This window comes from Gallus gallus, chromosome 2, assembly GCF_016699485.2.
Source record: "Gallus gallus isolate bGalGal1 chromosome 2, bGalGal1.mat.broiler.GRCg7b, whole genome shotgun sequence".
Lineage (NCBI taxonomy): Eukaryota > Metazoa > Chordata > Aves > Galliformes > Phasianidae > Gallus > Gallus gallus.
Window position 1 is genome coordinate 54851754 of NC_052533.1, and position 26127 is coordinate 54877880.

Here is a 26127-nt window from a genome sequence, read left to right on the forward strand (position 1 = left end):
CCAGGATGCCATTGTCCTTCTTGGCCACCTGGGCACACTGCTGGCTCATATTCCGCCAACTGCCCATCAGTACACCAAGGTCCCTTTCCATCAGGAAGCTTTCCAGCCACTCTTCCCCAACCCTGTAGGGTTGCCTGTGGTTGTTGTGACCAAAATGCAGGACCTAACACTTGGCCCTATTGAAACTCATACAGTTTACCTTGGCCCATCAATCCAGTCTATCCAGGCCCCTCTGTAGTGCCTTTCTCCCCTCAGGCATTCTTCTATGATCAACTCAGTTTTAAATTAGTAAACAACTACTCCACTTTTTCAGGAGATTAGAACATCAGCAATTCACTTTATCTTATCTTTCTTCTTAATTTTGTTATGGTGTATGAGCTGAGTAGAGCAAGCAGGTTATTCTGTGGACCCACTTAATTTCACAAGCTTTACTCCTAAAGTGATCCTAAAGTAATGTTCCTATTTATTTCCATGAAAACTACTATAAAAAGCACAATAACACTATTTGATAGAGCAAATTCTCAGCTACAAAAATCTACTTTTCCACATACTCCACCACCATTACCATCACACCACCATTTTCACCACTGATGAAGAAAAACTTGCATGCTACTCTCATAAAAATTTGCACCACTAAAAGAGACCCACAGTCACTGTTGCCACTGCTGAAATGCAAAACCCACCAAGTCACTGTGCTAAATCCACCATCTGGTCTCCATAAATGTTCAGCAACCATCAATGAATGTCAAGGGGGGCCATTTTTTCATATGGAAGAATTCAATTATACACCTTTGCTTCATATGCACTTCCACTCCAGACACCATTCTGTCTGACTGCCCACCCCCCTGCAGCCACCTGTTGCATGACAACAAAATGTAATACAATATTGGTGGGAAGGTTCAGCCTCTACATCCATACTACCAACATCTACCTCTGACATGGGCCAATATAATAAAATAGCAAGCATTGTTTTAAGAGCAGCCCTCATATGTAATACATTTAATGTGTATAAGTAACCAAATTTATTTTAATCTTTAATATTATTTTTATATATTTTAATAAAATAAAAGAGAGTAACAAAAAACAAAACTAGTGGAATATTTGACCTTCTTTTTGTGAAACTAATGCATAAGGCTGGTTCGATGATTCTGAGTGATAGCATGAATAAGGCATGACTTTAAGCAAGGAATATTTTCCTCTGGTAAGACAAGTCTTACTAAAGTCCAGTAGACAAACATGGTAAAATTCTTCTTGAAGTTCAGTATATGACTGCAACTCTAAGCATTCCACAAGAAAATTTACAGGTAAAGTAAAACTGAAACAGAGTCACAATTATACCAAAAAACTGATGACTTTTTGGGAGGGAATCTTGATATCTATTCTCAAATTCCTGAATCAAAATGAAAAGCAACACTGCCTATTTTTTGCTCTGCAGACTGCTCTGCTCAGCCAACATATCAAAATGCAAAAAACTGTTTACAATAACTAGAGTTTGCCTTAACTTAAATTTCATTTTGAACACTGTTATGTTCTGAAACACAGAACAGATAAGTTGATTTTCACCTTGAAGCACAAGTTTAACTCATTAAAATGAGCATTCAAATCTACCAAAAATACTAAATCTGTGAGCCGTGTTCTGACCCACACTGGGGAACAATTTTTCCTTTTGATTCCATAAGTGATTTGACTTCATTTCACAAATTATATAGTCTTTTTAGCATGTAACCCTGACTTAGCCACCTTCAGAAAAGTAAATGATTACATTCAGAGCAGCTCTAGTAAAAATGGCTAATTGAGCCATAACTGTAGCATCAATACTTTGATCTATTGCCAAAGCATAGAACTTAAAATTATCAGCCTTTCTCTCTAAACTTCTTTTAATGTATTTATCTGTTTCTTCAGCTTGCATGGCTATAGTCTAGTGAAACAGGTTCAGCATGTCAACTCCAAGCAAAAGGAAGAGAGGTTTATTAGGATTAGTCAACATGGATTCACCAAGGAACCAACTTGGTAGCTTTCTGCGATGTCATCACCAGCTGGGTAGATCAGAGGAGAGCAGTGGATGCTATATACCTTGACTTCAGCAAGGCTTTTGACAATCGTCGTCTCCCTCAACATCCTTGTAATGAAGTTTAGGAAAGGCTGACTGGTAGAGCTCAGGTGGTCATGATCAATGGAGCAGAGTCTAGCTGGAGGCCTGTAATTAGCAGTTTTCCTCAGTGGTCAGTACTGAGACTGGTCTTGCTCACCATCTTCATCAATGACCTGGATGAATGGACAGAGTCCACCCTCAGCAAGTTTGCTGATTATACAAAGCTGGGAGAAGAGGCTGACACACCACATGGCTGTACAGCCATTCAGCAACACCTGGACAGGCTGAACAGTTGGGTGTGGAGAAACCTTCAACAAGGTTCAACAAGGACAAATACACGGCCCTACCACCTAGAGAGGAATAATCGCATGCATCAGTACAGGTTAGGGGCTGACCTGTTGGAAAGGAGCTCTGCAGAAAAGGACCGAGGAGTCCTGGTAGATAACAGGTTGACTATGAGCCAGCAGTGTACCCTGGTGGCCAAGAACTCCAACTGTATCCCAGGGTGTGTTAAAAAAAAAGTATGGCCAACAAATCGACAAAGGTGATCCTGCCCCTCTGCTCTGCCCTGGTGACACCACATCTGGAATACTGTGTCCAGTTCTGAGCTACCTGCACCAAAAAAAAGAGAGGGATCTTCTAGAAAGAGTCCAATGGAGGGCCACAGAATGATTTGGGGCCTTGAGCATCTCTCCTATATGAAGAAAGGGTGAGAAATCTCATACTCCTGAGTTTGGAGAAGGGTAGGAGAGGATCTCATTAATGTTTACAAATATCTCAAGTGTGGAAGTCAAGTTGATGGAGGCAGACTCTTTCTGATGGCGTGCAGCAGTAGAACAAGAGGCAAGGGGCAGAAGTTGGAACACAGAAAGTTCCATACAAACACAAGGAAGAACTTCTTTCCCGAGAATGTGATGGAGCACAGGACAGGCTGCTGAAGGAACATTCTTCCTTCATTCTCCAGTTTTCAATTTTTGGGCTCTGTCTTCTTTTGAGATGGCATTACATAGGTATATTAATTTAACTACCTAAAAATATCATCACTGGCAATGCAGTCTTTTACTAATCAAATGGCACAAGCACATGTAACACATAATACATGCAGGTTTCGGTATAACTGAGTGTGTGTGGCAGGTGTGAGAGGTGGACTAAGTTACTGCACTGTGCCCTCCCCACATCTTGGTTTCAGCTCAGACAGTGCCAATCACACACTGATGGTTTGGTTGTTGTTGAGTGACAGCTACATGCCCAGGGCAAGGCCAGGCCACTTGGCACGGAAGAGCTGCTGCCATGACGACATAACACCATGGGGTGGTCCACATTAGTACTAGCTGTTCCAGGCTGTTTGTGGGCCAGCGGTTGGGCATGCCTGATTTAGAAGAAAGTATACATCTAGAAAGCAAAACTGCAGAACCTCACTTTAATATCAGTTCAAAGACAGATAGGGGGAAAAAAAAAAAAAAAAAGTAAATCCCTCATTCATTGGTTTAAAAAAGTTAAACATACTGCGCATTAACTACACAAAACAACAAACTTCAAATTTTCTTGATCCTCACTGAAGCTACAGTTAACCGAAAGAAACATATTTACAATCAAGAGGTTTGTCAGCTTTTAACATACTGGCTATAAATATATTCAGTAAAACGAAATACTTAGAGGCTCTGCACTTTCACATACTCACTTATAAAAGAAAAAATAGAACTGGGGAAACTCCCAGTCTGGTTTTTAAAAACAGGTAGGAACTCAGTGGCCCTCCACCTCCACCTGGCATGCAGACACAGAAGTCTGTCCACAAATAATGAGGTAAATACCTGAAAGTCAAATAACCTGTTCTTGCATACAGAATTCAGCATAATGCAGAAAACACATTCCTAGTGTGATACCTCCAGAATCAAGTCTTACACTGAAGAAGTCCTATGTTGATGGAAAAAAGATATAAAACAATTTCCATAATAATTCTGACTCCAATGAACTGGCAAATAATTTTCCTTCATATAACTGTAACATGAGTTAACATGAGTCACATGAGTTAATGAGTAACTGACTAATACGAGATAAATATTAAGTCAAACAAGAAAAAATGTCAACAAATGGCATGATACATGGCACTAAGGAAATAAAATATGTCCCCACTTGCTCTAACAGAACCACAACCAGTACTCACTCAAAGTTGCACAATATGGCATTTGCTTGGATAACCTCTATTTACATTTCAGTATATTTTTCACTTCTCCATGTGTCTTTCACATTGTACTTCTCCTTTTTTATTTTCTTTTTATGAAAAGTAGGTGACCTTTTAGAGGAAGAATCATCTTCAAAGAATGAGCCAGCTATTATCAAGCCTGCATCTCAAAGTCCAAATCTCAAGTACTATCATATCACTATTTCAAAATTCATACCACTTAACCATTTAGCTATAATGACTCACATAGTCATTTCAGTATAGATTGTCGGGCTAGTCAAGCATGACTTTCCCTTGCTGAATCCATGCTGGCTATTCATGATTTTCTTGCCCTTCATGAGCCTGGAAGTGGTTTACACTATCAGCTATTTCAGCATCTCCCCAGAAATCAGTGAGGCTGACCAATGCACTAGTGTGTCCTACTTCTTGCCCTTCTTGAAGGGCATGTGCCCTCCTCCAGCCCTCAAGCACTTCTTGCAAGTGCCATGATTGACCAAGCTTATCAAGAGTGGCCTCACAATGGTATCAGTTAGCTAGATCAGTGATCGCTGATGCACTCCACGTTTGTATGCTAAGTTTGCTTGACTATTCCCTGATCTGATTCATTCCAACAAGGATACATCTTCCAAGTTCCACCTCTTCCTCCTGGTCTCAGGGATTCCTGATGTTTGTCTTTCTAGTCAAGTCCAAGTCAAAGAAAGCATTCAGTACCTCAGCCTTTTCACCATTCTTTTTAACTAGTCTCTAGTTTAACTAGTTTAACTAGTCTCATGTTTCATTCAGCACTATTGTTGCGGTTTAACCTAGCAGGTAGCTCAGCACCACACAGTCAGTCACTCGTTCACTCCTCCTCTTCCACTGGGATGGGGGAGACAATCATAAGGAAAAAACAAAGTAGAACTCATGGACTGAGATAAAACTATGTACTAAGACAGAGAAAAAGAAAAGGATAATAGTTATGAGTATATTATACACATACATAAAAATGTATATAACAAGCAATGCAAAAACGATTGCTCACTACCTGCCAATCAAAGCCCAGCTAGCCCCTAAACAGCAGAACAGGGTGAGATGAACTCCCACCCCTTTCAAAACTTTCCTTTCACATGATGGCATATGGCATGGAATATCTCTTTGGCCAGCTTAAGTCAGCTGTCCTGATTCTGTCTTTTCTCGGCATCTCGAATGCTCCTTGTCTCCCAGACACTCGTGCCTTCCTCCACTTCACTGGTAGAACAGTAGGAGAAAGTAAGAAAACTGAAGTGTACAGCACTGCTGGCTTTGTACAGCACTGCTCAGCAACAGCTGGAAACATCAGTGTGTTATCAACATTGTTTTTCTCCTAAAAAACAAAACAAACAAACAAACAAAAAAACACAAAACAACACTATGAATAAAATTCTGCCTCACCTGAAACTAAAATAACTATCTATTCTTAGTCTTCATCTGGTCACTTATATATTTTCAGAAGCCCTTCTTGGTTCTAATGAAAAAAAAAATTAAACATTGAGTGTACTATTTTTTTTACATTAACTCTGTACACTCAAAGATAAAGTTTGGAAGTATCTCTCAAGGCATATTACAAAGAGCAAAGGAGCACAGGATGCTTGGACATCCTTCAAGAATGAATTCTTGAAGGCATAAGAGATGACTATGCCCATATGCCAAATGACAAACCAGCAGGGAAGAACTTTCACATAACCCTAATCATTTTAACAAATTTCTTTCCTTTCAAAATGCATGTTAGAAGTATCTGACAATAACATTCTAAACATATCTTTAATTTTGCAACTGTTCAAAAGGGACAACAAAATGGCACAGAATGTTCCCATGTTCCCCCTATAATTTTTTAATCATCAATTTTTTATTTTTATTTATTTATTTGTTTGTTTGTTTATTTTTGGCATGCTACTTGGCTCCGGAGTGGACACATTCCGTGCCGAAGCAGGAAACTGCCACAGCTGGTTGAGGGGTAGCCCTGTCCGGGAGGAGCTGCTGGGTGCCATCGTCCTTCGCATAGCAGCGGCGCTCTGACGCTGTGGGGTCAGAGCAAGGAGCAGTGGTAGGATCACCCCCTGCATAAATAAAACCTTCCACTAGGGAGCGGAGCAACCCAGGAGCGGCGCGAACAGCATGTACAAACAGGGCATAGCACAGCAGTTTGTGCAAGCCTTTGTTCAGACAAAAAAAAAAAACCCTCCAAAACATCTTGATGTTTTCCAGTAGAAAATTTACATCTGTCGTGAAAATACAGCCTACCCATGTTTTTGTAGTGAACAAAGGAAAAGTAGAAGTAGTTTTGTTTCCTTTGCTCAGTACCATCTTATTTTCCTCTTGACAACTACTAGAATTTGTAAAGAAACAAGCACACTTTGAATCTGTACAGGCACCACCTAGGTCTTGCTAACATAGCCAACTACCTGAAAGAGAGAGACTGAATTAGAGTTCCTGTCTAAATACACTAGCATATTTTTCAAGTAGTTTTCCGGTTTTGGAAAGCTCCAGCAAATTAATTGCTGAACACACAACCCTACAGCACAGAACTTCTGCTACTTAAAGAATGCAACATTTATGCTCACAGAAAGCAACTTCAAGTCCTTATGCCACTGAATAGCTCACAGTTCTGACTGAATCAGAAGGCTTATTCATTAAACAGTTCACTACAGTATACTGTAACTAAGCAAGAGTAGAATATTTTGCAGGCAGGAGGATCTGCAAAATATTGCTTCTGAGGACTATTAGGAAAACTCTAATGACCACTCTGAGTTGCAGTATCAGTTACAAAACTCACACAGTAATCTCAACTTCAACTGCAAACATTTTTCTTCTAGTCCAATGCTAAGCGGCATTAAAAGTGTTGCATGCATGCTAATATAACATGCTAATTACATAGGAAGAGGGAAAAAAAATCATTAGAATCTTAAGCCTTACTGAATGTGTTTCTATGTACAGATTCCTACGAAAATGTGTCAGCTACAGAGGTTCACATAGTTGTCCCCTGGAAACAACATGGCACAAGTTTTCATTTAATGCCTTGATTCCTTCTACCCAAAATCTGAGATAGTTAGGGAGAAAGTATACTCCTCTGACCATGCACACTGGTTCTTATATTTTTAAAATATAAGATTTTAAAAATATTTTTTTAAATAAATACTTTAATTCTAAGTTTATAACTGTGTGCATACAAGTAATAGACAGCTAAATCTTGACCAACGTGATGTTTACTTTCCCTTCAGATACTCATGGTTTAGATTAGTTAATTTTCCTATAGCAACATTTTTCAGAGCACACAAAAATTATTCATACACAAAACAAGTGCAAGTCAAAAAAAAAAAATCAAGGAGCTTTATTTTTTAAATATTTATGAGTGAGCATTCAGAACTGGGTATTTCCTGATGTGAAAGGCACTCATTTTTTAAAAATATAAAAAATTCAATTATTAAACTGATCTTGCTGGATACAATTTACAGTACACACTGAACACTAATAATGTTCTCATATTTTTCTTAAACCACCACTAAAAGTTTCCATTAAATCTTCTTGCTGTAAACTTTAGATACACACCCCTAATTCATATTTTTTTTTCTTTTCCTGGTAGAAGGGTGTGGCTTGTATTTGGCCCAACTTTCTGTTTTCAACTTGAAACTCGACCTCTTGTGGGAGGAATGAGTAGCTTTGTTGCATACATTACAACTATACAAGGACTTGTTTTACCTTAATGACAAAATAACAGCAAAAAGTTGCTTTTTTTTCCTGTCAACTTGGCATCCAACTTAATCATCATCATGACACAACTTCTACAGTCTAAACTTCAGATACATGTGGATTGTCATCAAAGAGAGAGAAATAAATAAGCTTACCTTCTCTTCACATTTCCTGTGGCAGGCATACTTGCAAACTAAAATGAAAGCAAAGATAATATATGAGTAGAAGAGCAGGTGGATTCTCTCTTTTCTTTAGATCAATCTTTTACTGGAAACACAGCCAATCATAAATCTTCAAATAAAACAGTATTTACATAATAATAAAAAAAACAAACAAGAAAACTACAATAAAATGTACGTTTTATCCTTTCCTGAAAAGCAACAACAATACTGCTATCATAGAATCATTACAGTTGCAAAAGACCTCTAAGATCATATAGTCCAACCACCCACCTATCACCAATACTACCCACTAAACCTTATGTGTACCTGCCACATCTACCTTTTTCTTGAAAACAATCAGTGATGGTGACTTCATCACCTCCCTGGACAGTATTTTCCAACTTCTCACCATTCTGTGAAGAAATTTTTCCTCATATCCTGCCTCAATCTCCCCTGGCACCACTTGAGGCCATTCCATCTTGTGCTGTCACTAGTTATGTGGGAGAAGAGGCCTACCTTCACCTCACCACAACCTCCTTTCAGGTAGTTGTAGAGAACGGTAAGGTCTCTCTTAGCCTCCTACTCTACTTCAGACTAAACAATCCTAGTTCCCTCAGCTGCTTCTCGTAAGACTTGTGCTCCAGATCCCTCACCACTTTCATTTCCCTTCTTTGGATGTGCTCCAGGGCCTCAATGTATTTCTTATAGTGAGGGGCCCAAACCAAACACAGTACTCAAGGTGCAGCCTCACCAGCATGAACTACAGGTGGCAATCACAGATCCTGCTTGCAACAGTATTTCTGATATAAGCCAGTATGCCATGGGCCTTATTGGCCACCTGAGCATACTGCTGGCTCATGATCAGATGGCCATTGACAAACATCACCAGATTCCATTCCTACAACACAGCTTTCCAGCCACTCTGTGCTAAGCCTGTAGCACTGCATAAAGTTCTTGTGACCAAAGCGTAGGACTACACATTTGGTCCCATAAAACTTTATAAAACTGACCTCAGCCCATACATCCAGCCTAACCAGATCCTTCTGTATGGCCTTCCTATCCTCAGACAGGCAAATCAACAACTTCTCCCAACTTGGTGCCATCTGCAAACCTACTGATGGTGCATCCAACCCTCTCGTCCACATCATTAATAAACATATTAAACAGAGCCAGTCCCAATACTGACTCCAGGGGAAAACAGCTCATGAACCAGCTGCCAGACAGACTAAACTCCATTCACTACCATTATCTGATCCTGGCCATCCAGTTTTTTACCCAGCAAAGAGTTTATCTGTTCAAGTCACAAGTTGGCAGTTTTTCCAGGAGAATAGGGGGGGAGACAGAGACAAAGGCTTTACTGAAGTCCAGGCTGACTATCTCCACAGCCTTTCCCTCATCCACTAGGTGAGTCACCTAGTCATAGAAAGAGATCAGGTTGGTCAAGAACGACCTACCTTCCATGAACCTATGCTTGCTAGGCCTGATCCCCTGATTGTCTTGAACATGCGGTGTGATCACATTTAAGATGATCTGCAATGGCTAGGTCTGGTTCCTCTGGGAGGCTGATGACCCCTAGGTAAGCTGATCTCTTGAGCCTGGAGGAAGACTGTGCCTTCACTGTCTGCCTTGACTGTGAAAACCTCAATGTGCCACATCATAGTGCCATGCCACACCTTGTTTACTTGTCCTGGTCACTATGCTCCCTAGGGGTTCCCTTTGTATGTTCAAGGTCATTACACTGCTGCACCTAGCCCCACCCACACCTCATCAGCCTCTGCCCCAACAGCTGCAGGATTCCGGCCACTCTGGGCAGTCCTCTCTACACCCTGACAACTCTTCCATTCCAGGACCCCCTCCCAACACACAGACACCATGATCCTCCAACTCTGCTGCAGAGCACACCCACACTGGAGCCGTTTGTCTCAGAAAATTTGTGCATTCTATTTCCCTATGATAACATACGTCTGGCTAAACCTCAAGGGCTGATGATTTTGTCATCTATCTTTACTGCTGCACATACACCAGAAGCATTATCAGCTAAATAACACAGCTATTAAGTCCAAATTGTTCACAATGAACCCAGTGAATCTTAGTGATATCTGCAATACCAGAGACCTAAGAAAAACAGGGTGACTTAGAACTCAAAAGCGACTATGTCTCCTCAGAGTTTAATTTCTTATTGAGAAAAAAGTTCACACATAGCTGCTAAATTATCTCAAATAGATCAATACTTTCTCTTAATTTCCTGCTGATAAGACAGCAGGAAAGGCTGAATCATTAAATTCAGAAAACAGCACTCAACTTAAGTAGCTAGATGATCAATGATATGATGCAATATCATAATATCTAGAATATGACAGGCAGGTTTCAAGAGCATATGCACTTCTTTCCTTACTCTGAAAAGTTGTTGGATTTTTTTTCCATGCACTGCTTCTTCTTTGGGTAATACTGTAAACTTAAATGCATTCTAAATTCAGGAAAAGTTTACTTATTCAATCCCCAAGACCAGTAAGCAGGAAACCACCACAGACATTTATTACCTGAAAGATTAACTATATCTAACCTTAGACCACTAAAGCTGAAATACATGCTCTCTTCTCAATGCTTCTACCAAGAGTTATATTCCACAGCCTGACTCACCAGAAAAGATGCAACTATCAAGACACAAGCTGAGCAAATACATGCCCATTCGAGAACAAATTGCACTAACTGCTTAATGAAAATCCTTCATGTTCCAGTGACTTCTCAGGTTAATAAGCTCTAGAGATTGACCTACTTCCTTAAGTAGTCTTGTACATACTATGTTGGTTTAGTTTTTCAGCATATAAGTTATGAGAGAAGAGCTCTTTCCTAGCATTTAATAGGATGAATATTCTTTTCCATAAAAATTTTTGGTGTTTGTACAAATACACTGCTCTAATAGCACTACCTGATTGATAACCATACATTCCTTAAAAAAGCTATCACCCTTAAAGCATGTGGTGGATAACTTTTGATTAATGAGGAAAAACATTTTCTCACAGGACTGTATAGAGCATGCCTAAATTCATAAGTGATTTCATGCACAGAAACAGTATGTTAGGAGAATATGTATTCCTCACCAGTATGATTTATTGTGAGACTGTAAGAGGCTAACACTGTGGTCCAAAAGGTAGATTTGTTACCGTGTGTGCAGTAAGCCAATCTCACACACAAAGGTGAGACATTGATTTATTACAAAGTTGCACAAGTTTAGGCTGGGTGGTCTTCCACAAGGCTAGAATACTCCATGATTTTTGTCATGTCTTTTAAACCTATTTTTTAATCACTTGACCACTTCCCTGATACAGCCTCTGGCCTACAACTGGTCAGTAGAGGATAAGTAACCTCCCTACCTGTAGGCTAGCTAGACATGCTAGTTAACTACGCTTTTTCAAGATACTCCTATCTTCAAAGAAATTTAGTCATCACATTGCTATTAATAGTTTCTCTACTCAATCACTGTAGCAACTTCAAGGATGATGTTTACGTAAAAGTACATATTTGCTATATCCAAGGAAACACATACAAAGATTTGAACAAAGGTTAGTTCTTACTGCCAACAACAGATGCTCTAACAAAATATGCATATGTACTATTTGTTTCTCCTATAACCTACTTATAGACCTTCTGTACAGCAGGGAAACAAACAATAACAAAAAGAAGATACAAGTAATATAGTGCCTTTAAAGTCTGAAGATTTTAAAAGACAATCACAAAAAGTAAAGAATAAAGTAGCATATCTGTCCAGAAGTCCAGACATTACAGAAAAGATTTGTGCATCTTCCTTATTGATGCTGATGCCTAAATTTCTGGAGCGGTATGATGAAACACAGAACAAAAATAAATACAAAATGTTAAAATGAAATAGAAAAAAAAAAAAAAAAAGACAGCTTACATGATTCTGCTACTGGCTCATACAAAAACAAATTATGAATGTCATCAGCAATACACTAAGTTCTTATTAAAAATGTAGATTACAATAAATGCAACTTATCCTGTTTCCAAGTACATCAAAAGGTCTGTCTGCCCGCATATATATATAACATACCATTACTGCATTTGCTGAGAAGAAACCAGAGAGATCAGATGTGAGTTTACTCGAAATCACAACTGTAAGACTCATTAACAACAAGAAAATACAACACAGAAACTCCACACATTAGTGAAGGAAGAAAAAACCAAAGCATTGTTTATCCTTATGAGACTCAAAGGACACAAAGTAAAGTCTCAAGAGGTAATCAGTTAAATACAAATCAGGTTGAGCTCCCTGACTGAAATAATTCCATAATTGTTTCTTCTCCCCAAGTACTTAAATTGGTAACATTCTGAGGACAGAAATCTGATTCATTCAAAGAGACAGCTTCATCCTTCTTCAGCATCCAGAAATACCCTGTTCATATCTCAATCCAGAATTTCATGGATTGTACTGACCTAAGCTACTACCTTTTCTTCTTCACTGTCTAATAATGTTAACGATCATCATAAAACTGGATAAAAACAGACACTCCAAAATGAGATCACTGATTGTCCGAACTCTGGAAGCTAACAAAGTATTCCTTTGCTCAGAAGCACAAAAAAAAAAAAAAAAAAAGATTATCTCCCTCCCCTTCCACATGAATGTCAAAGCATTAATTCCAAACAGTGTTAATAACAGGCATTCCTGAGAATAGAAATTGATCCACAAACAAAACAAGCACCAATTCCTTTCTCTGACAGGTCTGAATTTTGCCAGTAAATCCCTGCCCAGGGCAAGAAAACTTAACACTACTGAGCACATTTTGACAGATTGTTCTGTGCATCTACCAGAAGCTCAAGAGTTCAAAGCACTTCACCTACGTATGCAGGTCACTCCAAAAGAAACACACAGTCACAGAATGTCAGGGATTGGAAGGGACCTTGAAAGATCATCTAGTCCAATCCCTCTGCCAGAGCCATATCACCTACTTATTTCCATGGAAACTACAAAAGTTACGAAGAGCACAATCACACTATTTGATAGAGCACATTCTCGGCTACAAAACTCTCTTTTCTGAACACAGTCACCACTATTAGCTATACAGTTTTCACCAGAGATGAAGAGCTGCGCTACTAAAAATGTGAATGACCATCCAGAACATGGCTTACCTTCCACACTGCTGTTGCCAGTGCTGAAATACACCATCCACTGCATGTGTTAACATCCACCATTTAAACTTCATAAACGTCCAGCAAACATCAACGAATGTCAACAGCTGCCATGTTTTACACATGGAGGAACTCCATGACACACCTTTAGTTCATATGCACTTTTATGCAGACACCATTCTGTCACACTGCCCCTCTACTGACATCTGTCCCACAACAACAAAATGGAATGGAATATCAGCAGGAATGTTCAGCCTGTGCTGTCATACCACCAACATCCACCTCTGATGTCATGGGCCAACAATAATAAAATAGGAGACATGACTTTCAGAGAAGCCCTCATATATATCTCAGGGAGACTCAGCAAGCTTTACCTCTTCTACACAGAAGGGACAACTGAATCAAACCTACAGAATATTTCACTGGAGTGAATAGATAAACACTAGAATTGGAATCTCTTCACTAGCACTTATCACCGGGCTACACCACAAAACTGCGTCTTCCTAAAATGCTGAGAAACTGCTTGATAAACATTGCTAGTTTTCACTTGCCAGTAAGGTGCTCTACTGACACAACGATACTGATATACATACATACATAAAGTGATTATACATACGCTTAAGTCTACATACACTGAAGTCTTTGTGTGTATATATGTATATATACACACACCTATAGATTTGGGAATGTGTGTGTATGTGAACGTATGTACACGTACACATACACATACCAAAAGTGTAAGTTATGTTCCTAATAAACATACAACTGCTTGTTCAAAACCAAGTGAAATTTAAAAGGCTGTTAACATATAATATTGCTTGGGAATTAAGATCCAATCGGAAGAAAGTATACCCTATATCACTAAGCAGCAGCTAATTATCAATCTCTAGATGATAATTCCTACCAACATCCTTATTGCTAATGTTGTAGAATCATGAGAACAATTCTTAAGAATGATTTTTCAACTACAGATAGAAGTTACAAGTACTTTTAAACAATATTTTCTTCTGTTTTCTGATGGCTGTCCCATTTCCTACACTCTCTCTGCTTTCTCTGGAATGAAAAAAAATAATATGTATATGAAAACAAAGTATGGTAATTACAAGAATTTTAAAGAAAGTGAGGAATTAAGAAAACACCATGAAGCGAGTGAACAGGAAGTATGCAGGCACAGAGAAAATGTCAATGACTGAGGGCTATGCTTTGAGAATCACAGCCTTTTAAGGACCTAAGAAAACAGTGTAAAGAACTACTGCTGCCATCTTTTTACAATAAAGTTCATAAAGGTTTTATACCCTGTAGCAGTTAACATCATGAACAGAGAAAGGAGCCTTCAACACAAACTAATTAAAGACTTGCCCACAGAGAAGAATCAATATTCTTGGTATTTCTTAGAATTCATCTTACAACAGCTAATGCAGAACTATCTGTTCTGCATGGATGGCAGCAATCCCTCAGCCCACGGTTGCTTCTGACTCAACCTAAATATTTATGTTACTTTCAGAGAAATGGATTACCTCAAAGATAAAACTTCCACAGAGACTGAATTACTTTTCAGTAGGTGTTTTTGCGAAAAGTCTTGAATACTAGAGATGCACTTACAGAAAACTTCTAAGGGAAAAAGAAAAAGAAAAAGAAAAAGAAAAAGAAAAAGAAAAAGAAAAAGAAAAAGAAAAAGAAAAATAGAAGGGGAGAGGAGAGGAGAGGAGAGGAGAGGAGAGGAGAGGAGAGGAGAGGAGAGGAGAGGAGAGGAGAGGAGAGGAGAGGAGAGGAGAGGAGAGGAGAGGAGAGGAGAGGAGAGGAGAGGAGAGGAGAGGAGAGGAGAGGAGAGGAGAGGAGAGGAGAGGAGAGGAGAGGAGAGGAGAGGAGAGGAGAGGAGAGGAGAGGAGAGGAGAGGAGAGGAGAGGAGAGGAGAGGAGAGGAGAGGAGAGGAGAGGAGAGGAGAGGAGAGGAGAGGAGAGGAGAGGAGAGGAGAGGAGAGGAGAGGAGAGGAGAGGAGAGGAGAGGAGAGGAGAGGAGAGGAAAGGAAAGGAAAGGAAAGGAAAGGAAAGGAAAGGAAAGGAAAGGAAAGGAAAGGAAAGGAAAGGAAAGGAAAGGAAAGGAAAGGAAAGGAAAGGAAAGGAAAGGAAAGGAAAGGAAAGGAAAGGAAAGGAAAGGAAAGGAAAGGAAAGGAAAGGAAAGGAAAGGAAAGGAAAGGAAAGGAAAGGAAAGGAAAGGAAAGGAAAGGAAAGGAAAGGAAAGGAAAGGAAAGGAAAGGAAAGGAAAGGAAAGGAAAGGAAAGGAAAGGAAAGGAAAGAAGCAGCATTATGCCACAGTCATACAAATGACACCTCATTGGTGGAAAAAAAGAATCTGTAATGCAAAAGTATATGAATAATCGAGCATACTCGCAGTACATCATATGTAAGGGAAAATATATGCAGCTTACACTTCCTGTCAATCTTCAGACAAATTTTACAAGGAAAATAGCACTCAGCTCTTTTCAGGAGTACAACCCAACTGCTCTTGAACTCTAAAGTATATTTGAACCAGTCCTGGGACTTAATGTCGCACTCAGAAAGGGTACTTCAGTTTTACAACTCAACAACTGAAAGCCTGCATCCTACACATAAGCTCTCATTAAATAACAGGCTTCTCAAATATGTGTTTAAGGATTCTGGTATCAATTCCAAACGCAGCTGTCCCAAACTGGCTAACGATGAAATGGCATCAGAACCACATTTAGTCAATTTATTATACTTCAAAACATTTCCTAAACAATAACCGAGAACCCCTTTAATAATAATAAAAACCAACAAGAAGACATTAAAGACATTTCTATTGATCTGATGAAGATGTGTTGATTCCTGAAAGTTAACAATACTGCTGTGAGCACACAGATACACAGAAAAATGTAGTGCTTCTCATTTTTCAAACTTACGCTCCAAAATCTTATCAACTAGAAGTTCTGCCTCTTACACTCATGTATGTAAGATACTGAAAACCAGCAATAACATGTTTACAAAATAACAAAATATTTATAGTTTACTGAAGCTGCTAAAAATGCTGCAGATTACTGTGGTATCACCAGAAAAATTAACTCCAGCATTTTATGTGTGACAAGGGCTATTCACATTGTCTCACTTCAGAATTTTCTGAACGTACTGGCCATATATAGCCATACTCCACATCCAGTAAATACTGAAGTATGACTAGTTTATAAGGTCAGCCTCACAAACAAACACAGCTTTCATCACACTTTTCACTTTTTTTTCTTTTTCTATTTTTTTTTTTTAATTGTTTGTGTGACAAGATAATTCAAAAATCCATACTGGCAGAAACTTGGGATTCAGGCAGAAGGAAGAGAACAGACTAGTTGCATGAATGGCTGCACGAATGGTGCCACACCCAGGGCTTTGTGTTACATGACCTGGGACACACCTTAAACAGACCAAAAACCTTGATGTTGGATGGGACACAGCTGACTAGAAGAGGGAAGAATATACTGGACAGCAAGGGAGCTAGGCTCACCACTAGAGCTTTAAACTAGATTTGATGGGGGGAAGAGGATGCAATTCTGAGTGACAGAGAAGAGCCAGGAAACACTGTCACTTCAGGAAGCAGGTGGGGAAAAACTCAGATTTATCCCAGAGGATTACAGGAGGGCTCCTCCAAGAAGGTAACACAGCCAACATCCAAGCCGAAGTGCCTTTATACCAATGCATACAGCACTGGAAAATAGCAGGAGGAGAACAAAACTGTGGTGCAATTACAAAACCTTCTCCTTGAAGACATATTAAGGCACGTGCAAAACAAGGAGGTGATCAAGACAGCCAGCACAGCTTCACCAAATACAGACTGTAACTGACTATCAGATGGCCTTGTATTATGAAATGGCAGCACTAGTGCATGGACAAAGGAAGGGAAACTGATGGAATCAACCTGGATTCGTGCAAGGCCTTCAACATGGTCTCACACCAGAACCTCATCTCTAAATTAGAGAGATGGATTTCAAAGCAGGACTATTTATTCAGTGGATAAAGAATTGGTTGGATGGTCACAGCCAGAGGGTTGTGGTCAACTTTTCTATATCCAGATAGAGACCAGTCATAGAATTATTAAGGTTAAGAAGACCACCAAGATCATCTGGATCAACTATCAACACATACCTATGACCATGTCGTTCTGTATAACATCTACCTTTTTCTTGAAAACCACCAGGGATGGTGACTCCACTAGATCCAGGGGCAGCCTGTTCCAATATCTGACCACTCTTTCTGAAAATAAATTTTTCCTAATATCCAGCCTGAACCATCTCTGGTGCATTAAGGCCTCTTGCCCTACTGTGAATTACCTGGAAAAAGAGACCAAACCCCATCTTGCTACAACCTCCATTCAGGTAGAAAGTGACAATAAGGTCTCCCCTGAGCCTCCTCTTCTCTGAAGAAACAATCCCAGTTCCCTCAGCCTCTCCTCGTAAGACTCACGTTTCAGACCAGCTTTGTTGTCCTTCTTTGAACATGCTACAGGGCCTCAACGTCTTTCTTGTAGTAAGGGACCCAAAACTGAACACAGTACTCAAGGTGTGGCCTCACGAGCATCAAGTAGAGGAGGATGAACACCCCCCTAGTTCTTGTAACTACACTATTTCTGTATACAAAACAGGATGCCACCAGCCTTCTTGGTCATCTGGCACACTGCTGGCTCACATTCAGCCGACTATCAACTACTACCTCCAGATCCTTTTCTTCCATGCAGCTTGCCAGTCACTCTGCCCAAAGCCTGTAGCGGTGCAGAGAATTTCTGTAACTGAAATGCAAGACTCAGCAACTCAGTCTTCTTAAAGCTCAAACAACTGGATTCAGCTCATTGATCTGGCCTATCCAGATTCCTCTGTAGAGCCTTCCTACCCTCAGGCAGATTGACACTTCCTCATGAGTTGTGTCCCTCAAAGGTCTGCCTTGGGATGTGTGCCCTTCAGCACCTTTATCAGTGACGTACACAGTGGGATTGAGAGTACCTTCAGCAGGTTTGCTGATGACACCAAGCTGAGTGGTGCACTTGACAGGAGGAAGGAAGTCATCCAGAGGGATCTGGACAAGCATACAAGCTGAAAACTGGGCCTACACAAGCTAAACAATCTTTAACAAGACCAGATGCAAAGTGTTGCACTTGGATCACGGCGATCCCAGACATACGTATAGATGTGTACATGTGAAAAGAACTCACTGAGAGCAACCCTGGAAAGAAGGACTCAGGGGTCCTGATGGACAAAAAGCAGGTCATGAGCCAGCACTTTGTGCATGCAGTTCAGAAGGCCAAAAGTATTCTGGGCTGCACCAAAAGAGAGGTGGCCAGCAGGGTGAGGAAGGCGATTATCCCATTCTATTCTGCCCTTCTAAGGTCCATCTGAAGTACTGGATCCAGGTCTGGAATGATGCAGAGCTGTTGCACAGGGTCCAAAGGATGGCTACAAAGAAGAAATTCTCTACTCTGAGGGTGGTGAGACATTTGTCCAGAGAAGCTGTGGATGACCCATCCTTGAAGGCATGCAAGGTCAGGCTGGACAGGGTGCTGGACAGCCTGATCTAGTGGCTGGCAACCCTGCCTGCAGCAGGGGCTTGGAACCAAATGATTTTAAAATTCCCCTCCAATCCTAGCCACTGTATGATTCTATAATATGAAGCAAGCAGTCAAGAGACAATTCTGTTTGATACCTTACTGAACACTAAGAATGAACATTTGCCCTCAAAACAGATACTACGCAGCTCTTGACGTTCATGTTTTTTTACCTTCCAAGTGACAAGTAATAGATTAGGATACTAGATCACAGGCCCAGGTACCTGAAGGAGGCTTTCGCTCATTCCTCATTTGCAATTCAACTCTGCCAATATAGGAACATGCTACTACAGCTACTTTCGACAGCAATGAGTCCTTGATTATTCACAACAAAGTAGAATCTAATCCAACCATACAAAAAGGTGTAACGTCGTCATTAGCCTGGCTGAAATGCCTCTACACCAATGCACACAGCCTGGGAAATAAGCAGAAGAGTCACAACTGATAGCAGAATTAGAAAACCGTGACCTAATTGCTATCACAGAAATATGACCTGGGACGCTGTCCAGATGGGCAGAGATCAGGAAAGCAGAGGTGCAGATGAAAGTGAACTTGGTAAGAGGTACGAAAAATAACAAGAAGGGATTCTACAGGTATGTTGGTCAGAAAAGGAAAGGAGAGTGTATCCTCTTTGAGGAGGAGGGGAACACCAGCCGCTTCAGACATGGAGAAGGTTTGAGGTACTTAACGAGTTCTTAGCCTCTGTCTTCAGTTCCAGTCAGGCTTTCCATACCTCTTGTGTCCTTGAACTTACAGGCTGCGCTCAAGGGAGAAAAATCCCTCCCACTCTAAGAGCAGAGCAAGTCAGAGATCACCTCATGAGGCTAAATGCGTACAAGTCTGTGATGCCAAACAACACTCACTTCAGAGTCAGGAAGGAGCTGCCTGATGTGGTTGCCAAACCACTCTCCATCATATTTGAAAAGTCATAGCTATTTAGGCAAGGCCCCTGGTGATTGGAAAAGGAAAATCCAGGGAACTGCAGGCCAGTGAGCCTCACATCTGTGCCTGGGAATATGATAAAACAGATGCTCCTGGAAGAAATGTTAAGGTACACACAAAACTAGAAGGTAACCCAAGACAGCCAGCACAGCCTGACCAATCTGGTGACCTTCTATGATGGAGTAATGGCATTGGTGGACCAAGGAAGGGCAACTGATGTCATTAGCATAGACTTCTGCAAGGTTTTTGACATGGTCCCATACAACATCCTTATCTCTATATTGGAGAAATGTGGTTTTGAAGGCTAGACTATTCAGTGGATAAGGAAATGGTGGCAAGGCTGCAGTCAGAGGGTTGGTGTTAATGGATCTATGTCCAAGCAGGGGCCAGTCATGAGTGGTGGCCTATACGGGTCCACCTTGGGACTAGTACTCCCTAACATCTTTATCAATGACATACACAGCAAGATCACTCAGCAACAGTGATGACTCCAAACTGAGTGGTACAGCTGGCAAAACAGAAGGAAAAGATGCCATCCAGAAGAACCCAGACAGACTTGAAAAGTGGTCCCATATGAACCAAACAAGGCTCAACAAGGCCAAGTGCAAGGTGTTGCACTTGTATCTGGGATTGCCTTGACCTGTGTACAGACTGGGAAAAGCATTCCTTAAGAGCAGCTGTACCAAGAAAAACCTAAGAGTCCAGGCACAAGGACTGGCTAAGGGAGCTGGACTTGTTCAGCCTGGAGAAGGCTTAGGGAAGACCCGATGGCAACCTTCTAGTACTTAAAGGGAGCTTATAAGCAGGAGGGATATCAACTTTTTAAATGGAGATAAAGTAATAGGACAAAGGGAAATAAGGGGGAATTATTTTAAACAGAAAGAGGAAAAATTCAGAATAGATGTCAGGTTAAGTTTTGGGGGTTTTTTTGTTTTGTTTTGTTTTTTACTAAGACAGTGCTGAGGTCCTGGAACAGGATGCCCAGTCCCTGGAGGCATTCCAGGTCAAGTTGGATGGGGCTCTGGGCAGCCTGATCTAGTGTTTGGCAACCCTGCCAGCAGCTGGGGGGGTGGAACTAGATGATCCCTTCCAACACAAACCATTCTCTGATTTGTACACTGACATAGTTTCTACCATTCCTAAATTCAGTCTTTTCTCTTAATACCACTAGAAGATCTGCGTCAAAATACAGCAGAAACAATAAAGCCTAGACATTTCAGTCAGTAGTTTAATAATATCTCTTCTTGAGTAGCATCTCCTTCATGTAGCAAGTATTTTCCAGAGAATCCCAGGTCTGTCTGGTTCGGAAGGAAAGATGTCAATTAAGAAACCAAATCAGGATGTTCTGATAAATGCATAGTGAGGCCACAGTGATAAGCTCTTCTCCATACAGAGCCTGGTACAGAAAGACATCTGTGACTAAAATGTTTCACATGACAGAGAGAGCTGTGCAACTCATAAAAACATATGTGTCTAGTAAGGTTTTAACATCACTAACCAGATTAGAAAGAACCTCACTAAACTTACTGCTCTGCTGACCTATTTGTACAGTTTTGCAGCAATTTGAAAACAAAGTGAAAAATTAACACAAAGAAACGATTAATTGCAGCATAAAAAAAAATAAGGCAGTATACTGAAGGGGGAAGAGTCCTACAGCTGGAAATAATGGGCTTTAGTTGCAAAACAAAAATTTCTGTTTTTATGAGTAACATGCTAAAGATGTCGCAAGGCTAGTAAGCCACATACTACAGTAGCAAGAGATGTTCGTCTAGTTCTTACACCCTGAAATATCTTGCAGTAGCTCAGGTTTTTGTGGGTTTTCTGCTCTTATTTTTGTTTTAAATATTCAGACAACTGTCTCTTCATCTGATACTCCGAGCACTTCATGATAGAGACTGTAAACATGGAATTTTTAAAAGATATTCAGCATTTTTTTTTTTACTTGACATGACTGTAAAGATAACAGGGTTGTAAATGAACTCTCCTGCAGAAGAAACATTCCACACACAGACAAAAGCAGCAGAAAATCTTTATTAAGAGAAAATCAGTTCAGCACAGTTACTGTGATAGCTTGACTGTTCTCCTTTACTCCCACATTCTTTCTAGTTTCCAGGAACACTTTAACCATTTTGTTTCCTACTGATTTTGCTATGTGATTTATGTCTGTCACTTTGAACTGCCTCCTGTAAACTCCTGGGTGTTGTGGGATTTATTTCTTTATTTCTGGAGAGTTTTGTTTGTTTTCTTGATGCTGGTTTTGTTTCATTTCCGTTTATGCTGTTACAATGGCAGAATGTTAGCACTGTGAAAATGTTTACTTTTTTTTTTTTAATTAAAAACTCACAGAGCAGCTATTTGGTCACATTTTTTAAGCTATACATGGCAAGTCAGGTACAAAATGATTAAAACTTAATCCAGACTGGAACTGAAGGCTGGTTTTAGACCTCCTTCATCTGACTTAAAAAGAAGATCCAATGTTGCAATACTTCATCCAGAAATGCATTTCAGCAAGGCTATGGCTCATTGTTGCTAGTAAACAACATGGAACAAACAGAGGGGAAAAAAAAAAGCTATACTGTCTGTTTTTTTTTTCTTGCAGCTGAAGATAGCACAAGCAGTATTTAAGGTCTAGGAAGTTTGCACACTCATCATGAATTAATGACTTACACTAAGAGAAAGAATCAGACTAACACTGGTTTAAAATGGATGACCTTCAGAACAAGAAAAACAACTTTCTTGAAAAACTGTTCATTATACAGATAAGACCTAAAGTGTCTTCATGTTTTGATTCACAGCAACTCTTGATATCTTACATAGTAAGAGATTCTCAAAGATCTTCAAGGAAAGAAACCATCACAAGCTACAAAGATCATCAGCATGATACTTAAGTAAAAGTTGTTGGCATCTACTTTAAGTGTTTGGATTGTTTTTAATCTCAAAAATGAGAATAAAACAACAAGGACTGCATAAAAATCAGCTAACTCCCCTTTCAGCTATCTACAAGGTTCAGAATCTGAATGTATCTAATTGCAGTTATGCTTGTAGCCCAGCTTACTTTATGGAAGCTTTCTTCAGTTACGTAACTCGTGTTTTCACAGTATGCTGTAGTCTCAAATGTGGTCTAATATCTGTGATGCAGCTTGGTCACTACGTTCATTAATCATTACACTACCTGTTTCCCCTTAAGGTTTTTTTTTTTCCTATTTAATTTGCTAAGGCAGTAGGAACTCATGTTAACATATTTAAAGTTCTGCCAAATGCCCACACACTTCTCAGTGTCACAGCAACAGCATACCAATTTTGAAATGTTGTAATTTAAGCCAGCAGGTGGCTAGGCATGACAGTTTTTTGCTCACTCCTTCCCAGTGGGATGGGGGAAAAGAATCAGGGAAAAAAAAAAAAAGAAAACATAAGTAGAACTTGTGAGTTGACAAGACAGAGAAAAGGACAGTAATTATGATTATACATATATATGAATATATTAACAAGTGATGCAGAAACAATTGCTTACTACCCCACAACTAATGCCTAGCTAGTCTCCCTAGCAGCAGAAGAGAGAGATGAACTCTCATCCTCTTCAAAACTCCTTCTGTTCGATATCATATGGTATGGAATATCCCTTTGGCCACGTTAAGTCAGCTGCCCAAATTATGCTCCCTCCCAGCTCCTTGGGCCCTTCACTGTGAATGGCTTTGTCTCTATACACAAAGGGTGGTAACACACTGGAACAGGTCGTCCAAGGAGGCTGTGGATGCCGCCATCCCTGGAGGCACTCAAGGCCAGGCTGGATGTGGCTCTGGGCAGCCTGGTCTAGTGGTTGGCAACCCTGCACATAGCAGGGGGGTTGAAACTAGATGATCATTGTCGTCCTTTTCAACCTAGGCCATTCTATGATTCTATACAACACTTCTTAGCTGGAACTAGAAAAAAAATCAGTGTGTTATCCACATTATTTTTTTCCTAGAACCAAAATACACCATCATGCCAGACACACATATAAAAACAATTCTATTTCTGCTGAAACTAAGACATACAGATTCTCTCAGCTGCCCAGAGTGCTGTGTTTTAGCAGTGATGCTTATGTGCCACTCATTTAGGAACTAAAATTCTACAATTTTAGTAGAAGTCTACAATTCTACAATTTTGAAGTGGGACCACTTCAAAATATATTCCTTGAACCAGTGTGTTCATGGCTGGGTTACATTAATAAAAAAGATATCCAAGTTCATCTAAAGCAATATTACTTTTAGTTCAAAGTCTGGATTAAGGAATGCTTGTATTGCATGTAAGGACTCAATGCCAGCATTTAAACGTTAATTTAATCATTACCTGGACAGGAAGGGTGATTCATCAAACAGAAGTGTGACAGGTGTTTCAATTCACCATTATTTCACTTATCAGTGGCCTAAGCTATAAAATACTATTGCATTATTGACAACTACTCCTATTTCCCAAACATGTAACCAACTTCCTAATTTGCTGGGAAAGGGCTGGGAAGATTCAGAGTACCTAAAAACCTCTCACATCTTGCTCTACACTAACAGTCATTGGGTTACAACACAACAAAGCTAGGACAAGCTATAACTTAAAAAAGCAGATGAAAATTAAATAGAAATAAAAAATGTTTTTGCATTGATCAAATATAACAGTAATACAATAAAGATAAAAAAATGAAAATCACGTGGAAAATACATAAAAGTTACAGAGCTACAACAGCTTGCTTGCAAATGAAGTAAAATATTAAATATCTGTAATCTAGGTTAAATGGCTTAAAAAGAATCAAGAAACTTTTATAATATTGCAGACTTTTGGACAATTATGCAAACATACATGACTAGGTTGTTTATCTGCTCAGCGCTGCACTAAGTTGAACTATAATGCAGAGAAATTATCAAATCTAACTCAAAAGCCTTCAAGTTTGAGGTACTACTGAAAAGACATAGGTAATCATCTGGTCCTCAGTTTAATGTAGCATGTGCAGGTACTGCAGACATCAACTACTAAATAACAATTCCTCATAATGAATAGCTGTATCAAACAGTTCAGTTCTAACTAAGTTTACCAGGGAGGGAGGAAATGAGCAGCTCGCTCCTTTTCAAATCTTCCATTTTTACTGCTGTTTTTGTAGAGCTCGTTAAATATGAAATCTTTGTCACCAAGTATACTTTTCCAAGGTGGAATATTCATTCAAGCATACGTCACAGTTAATCATTCATTTTCCATAGAAACTTTTTAGGCAGTGAGCTCAGAACTGGACACTAGCGAAGGATGCATTTTGCAAGACTGAGCTAAACACCTCCCAGAACAACAGCTGCTACATACTAATAAAAGCTCATTTATCTATTACAATATTGAATTACAGCCACCTTCCTGCAACAAGCAGATAATTCATCGCTAGATAAACAGAAAACGCTACAAACTGAGCAACCTAGAACCTTACCCTTTCCCTCATTTCTCTCCACATAACTTTTAGCCGATAAAATACTACAAGTTCTAGAAGGAACATTCAATACAAACAGCTATTATTTTCTCAGGACAAATTACTACAAAGCAAGTGTTTCTCATTAATAACACAAAGGAACTTCAGCTGCTCTTAACTACAGGCTTTTCTTTTCCCTCTCTTCCTCCCTATGTCAATTTGCTCACTTTTATACAACACCAAGGAGGATTTACGAGAAGCAGAAGAATCAGAATTTGGCTCTGAAACAGTTAGTTTATTTTTCTCCATATTTAAATTGAGGTTCACTGCACCAGGTTTCATTTCAAGCACTTCAGAGCTGGCAAAGGAACAGACAACTTTTAGTCCTATCTTTTCCAAAACTCTGCTTTATGAAGCCCACGTTGTAAGTTAAAATAAAAATGGATTCCTGCTAAATGGAAACTACTAGTAGTCATTGCTCCACTCTGTGCAGCTCCTTTTCTTTTTCATCTCTCACAATTAAGTATCAGGTAACTAAAATTTATCAACACTAAATAAGGATGATAAGTCTGCTGCACATTGCAACAGAAAAAAAAAGAGAAAAACAGAAACAGAGAAAAAAAACGGCCTAGTCTAAGTGGTTGGCAACCGTGCCCACAGCAGGAGGGTTGAAACTAGATGATCTCTGAGGTCCTTTTCAACCCAACCTATGATTGATTCTGATATGAATAATTCATAGAATGATTCTATGAGGAGGATGGGAAGGGTGGAACTCTACATACTATCAAGGGTTCCTTCTGTATATTGCACCTATAAAATCTGTAAAAAGTTAATACAGAATTGTCACAATCATCAATCCACCCATTCAGGGAATATGTTTTCA

The 26127-nt window shown here is 39.7% G+C and overlaps 1 protein-coding gene across 17 annotated transcripts in view; it reads right to left on the reverse strand.

The window, feature by feature from the left end:
• The window catches only part of TNS3 (tensin 3), a 224864-nt gene that overhangs the window by 131342 nt on the left and 67395 nt on the right, over positions 1-26127 (reverse strand). For 14 of the 17 annotated variants that reach the window (XM_040683154.2, XM_015275852.4, XM_015275851.4 and 11 more), the window contains one exon: positions 8135-8172. In XM_040683154.2, coding sequence (XP_040539088.1) covers positions 8135-8172 — 38 coding nt within the window. Of the gene's footprint in view, positions 1-2073; positions 2120-4894; positions 5147-8134; positions 8173-9594; positions 9775-26127 lie in introns of those variants that run through there. The other 3 variants (XM_040683188.2, XM_040683178.2, XM_046924036.1) reach the window with 3 other exon arrangements.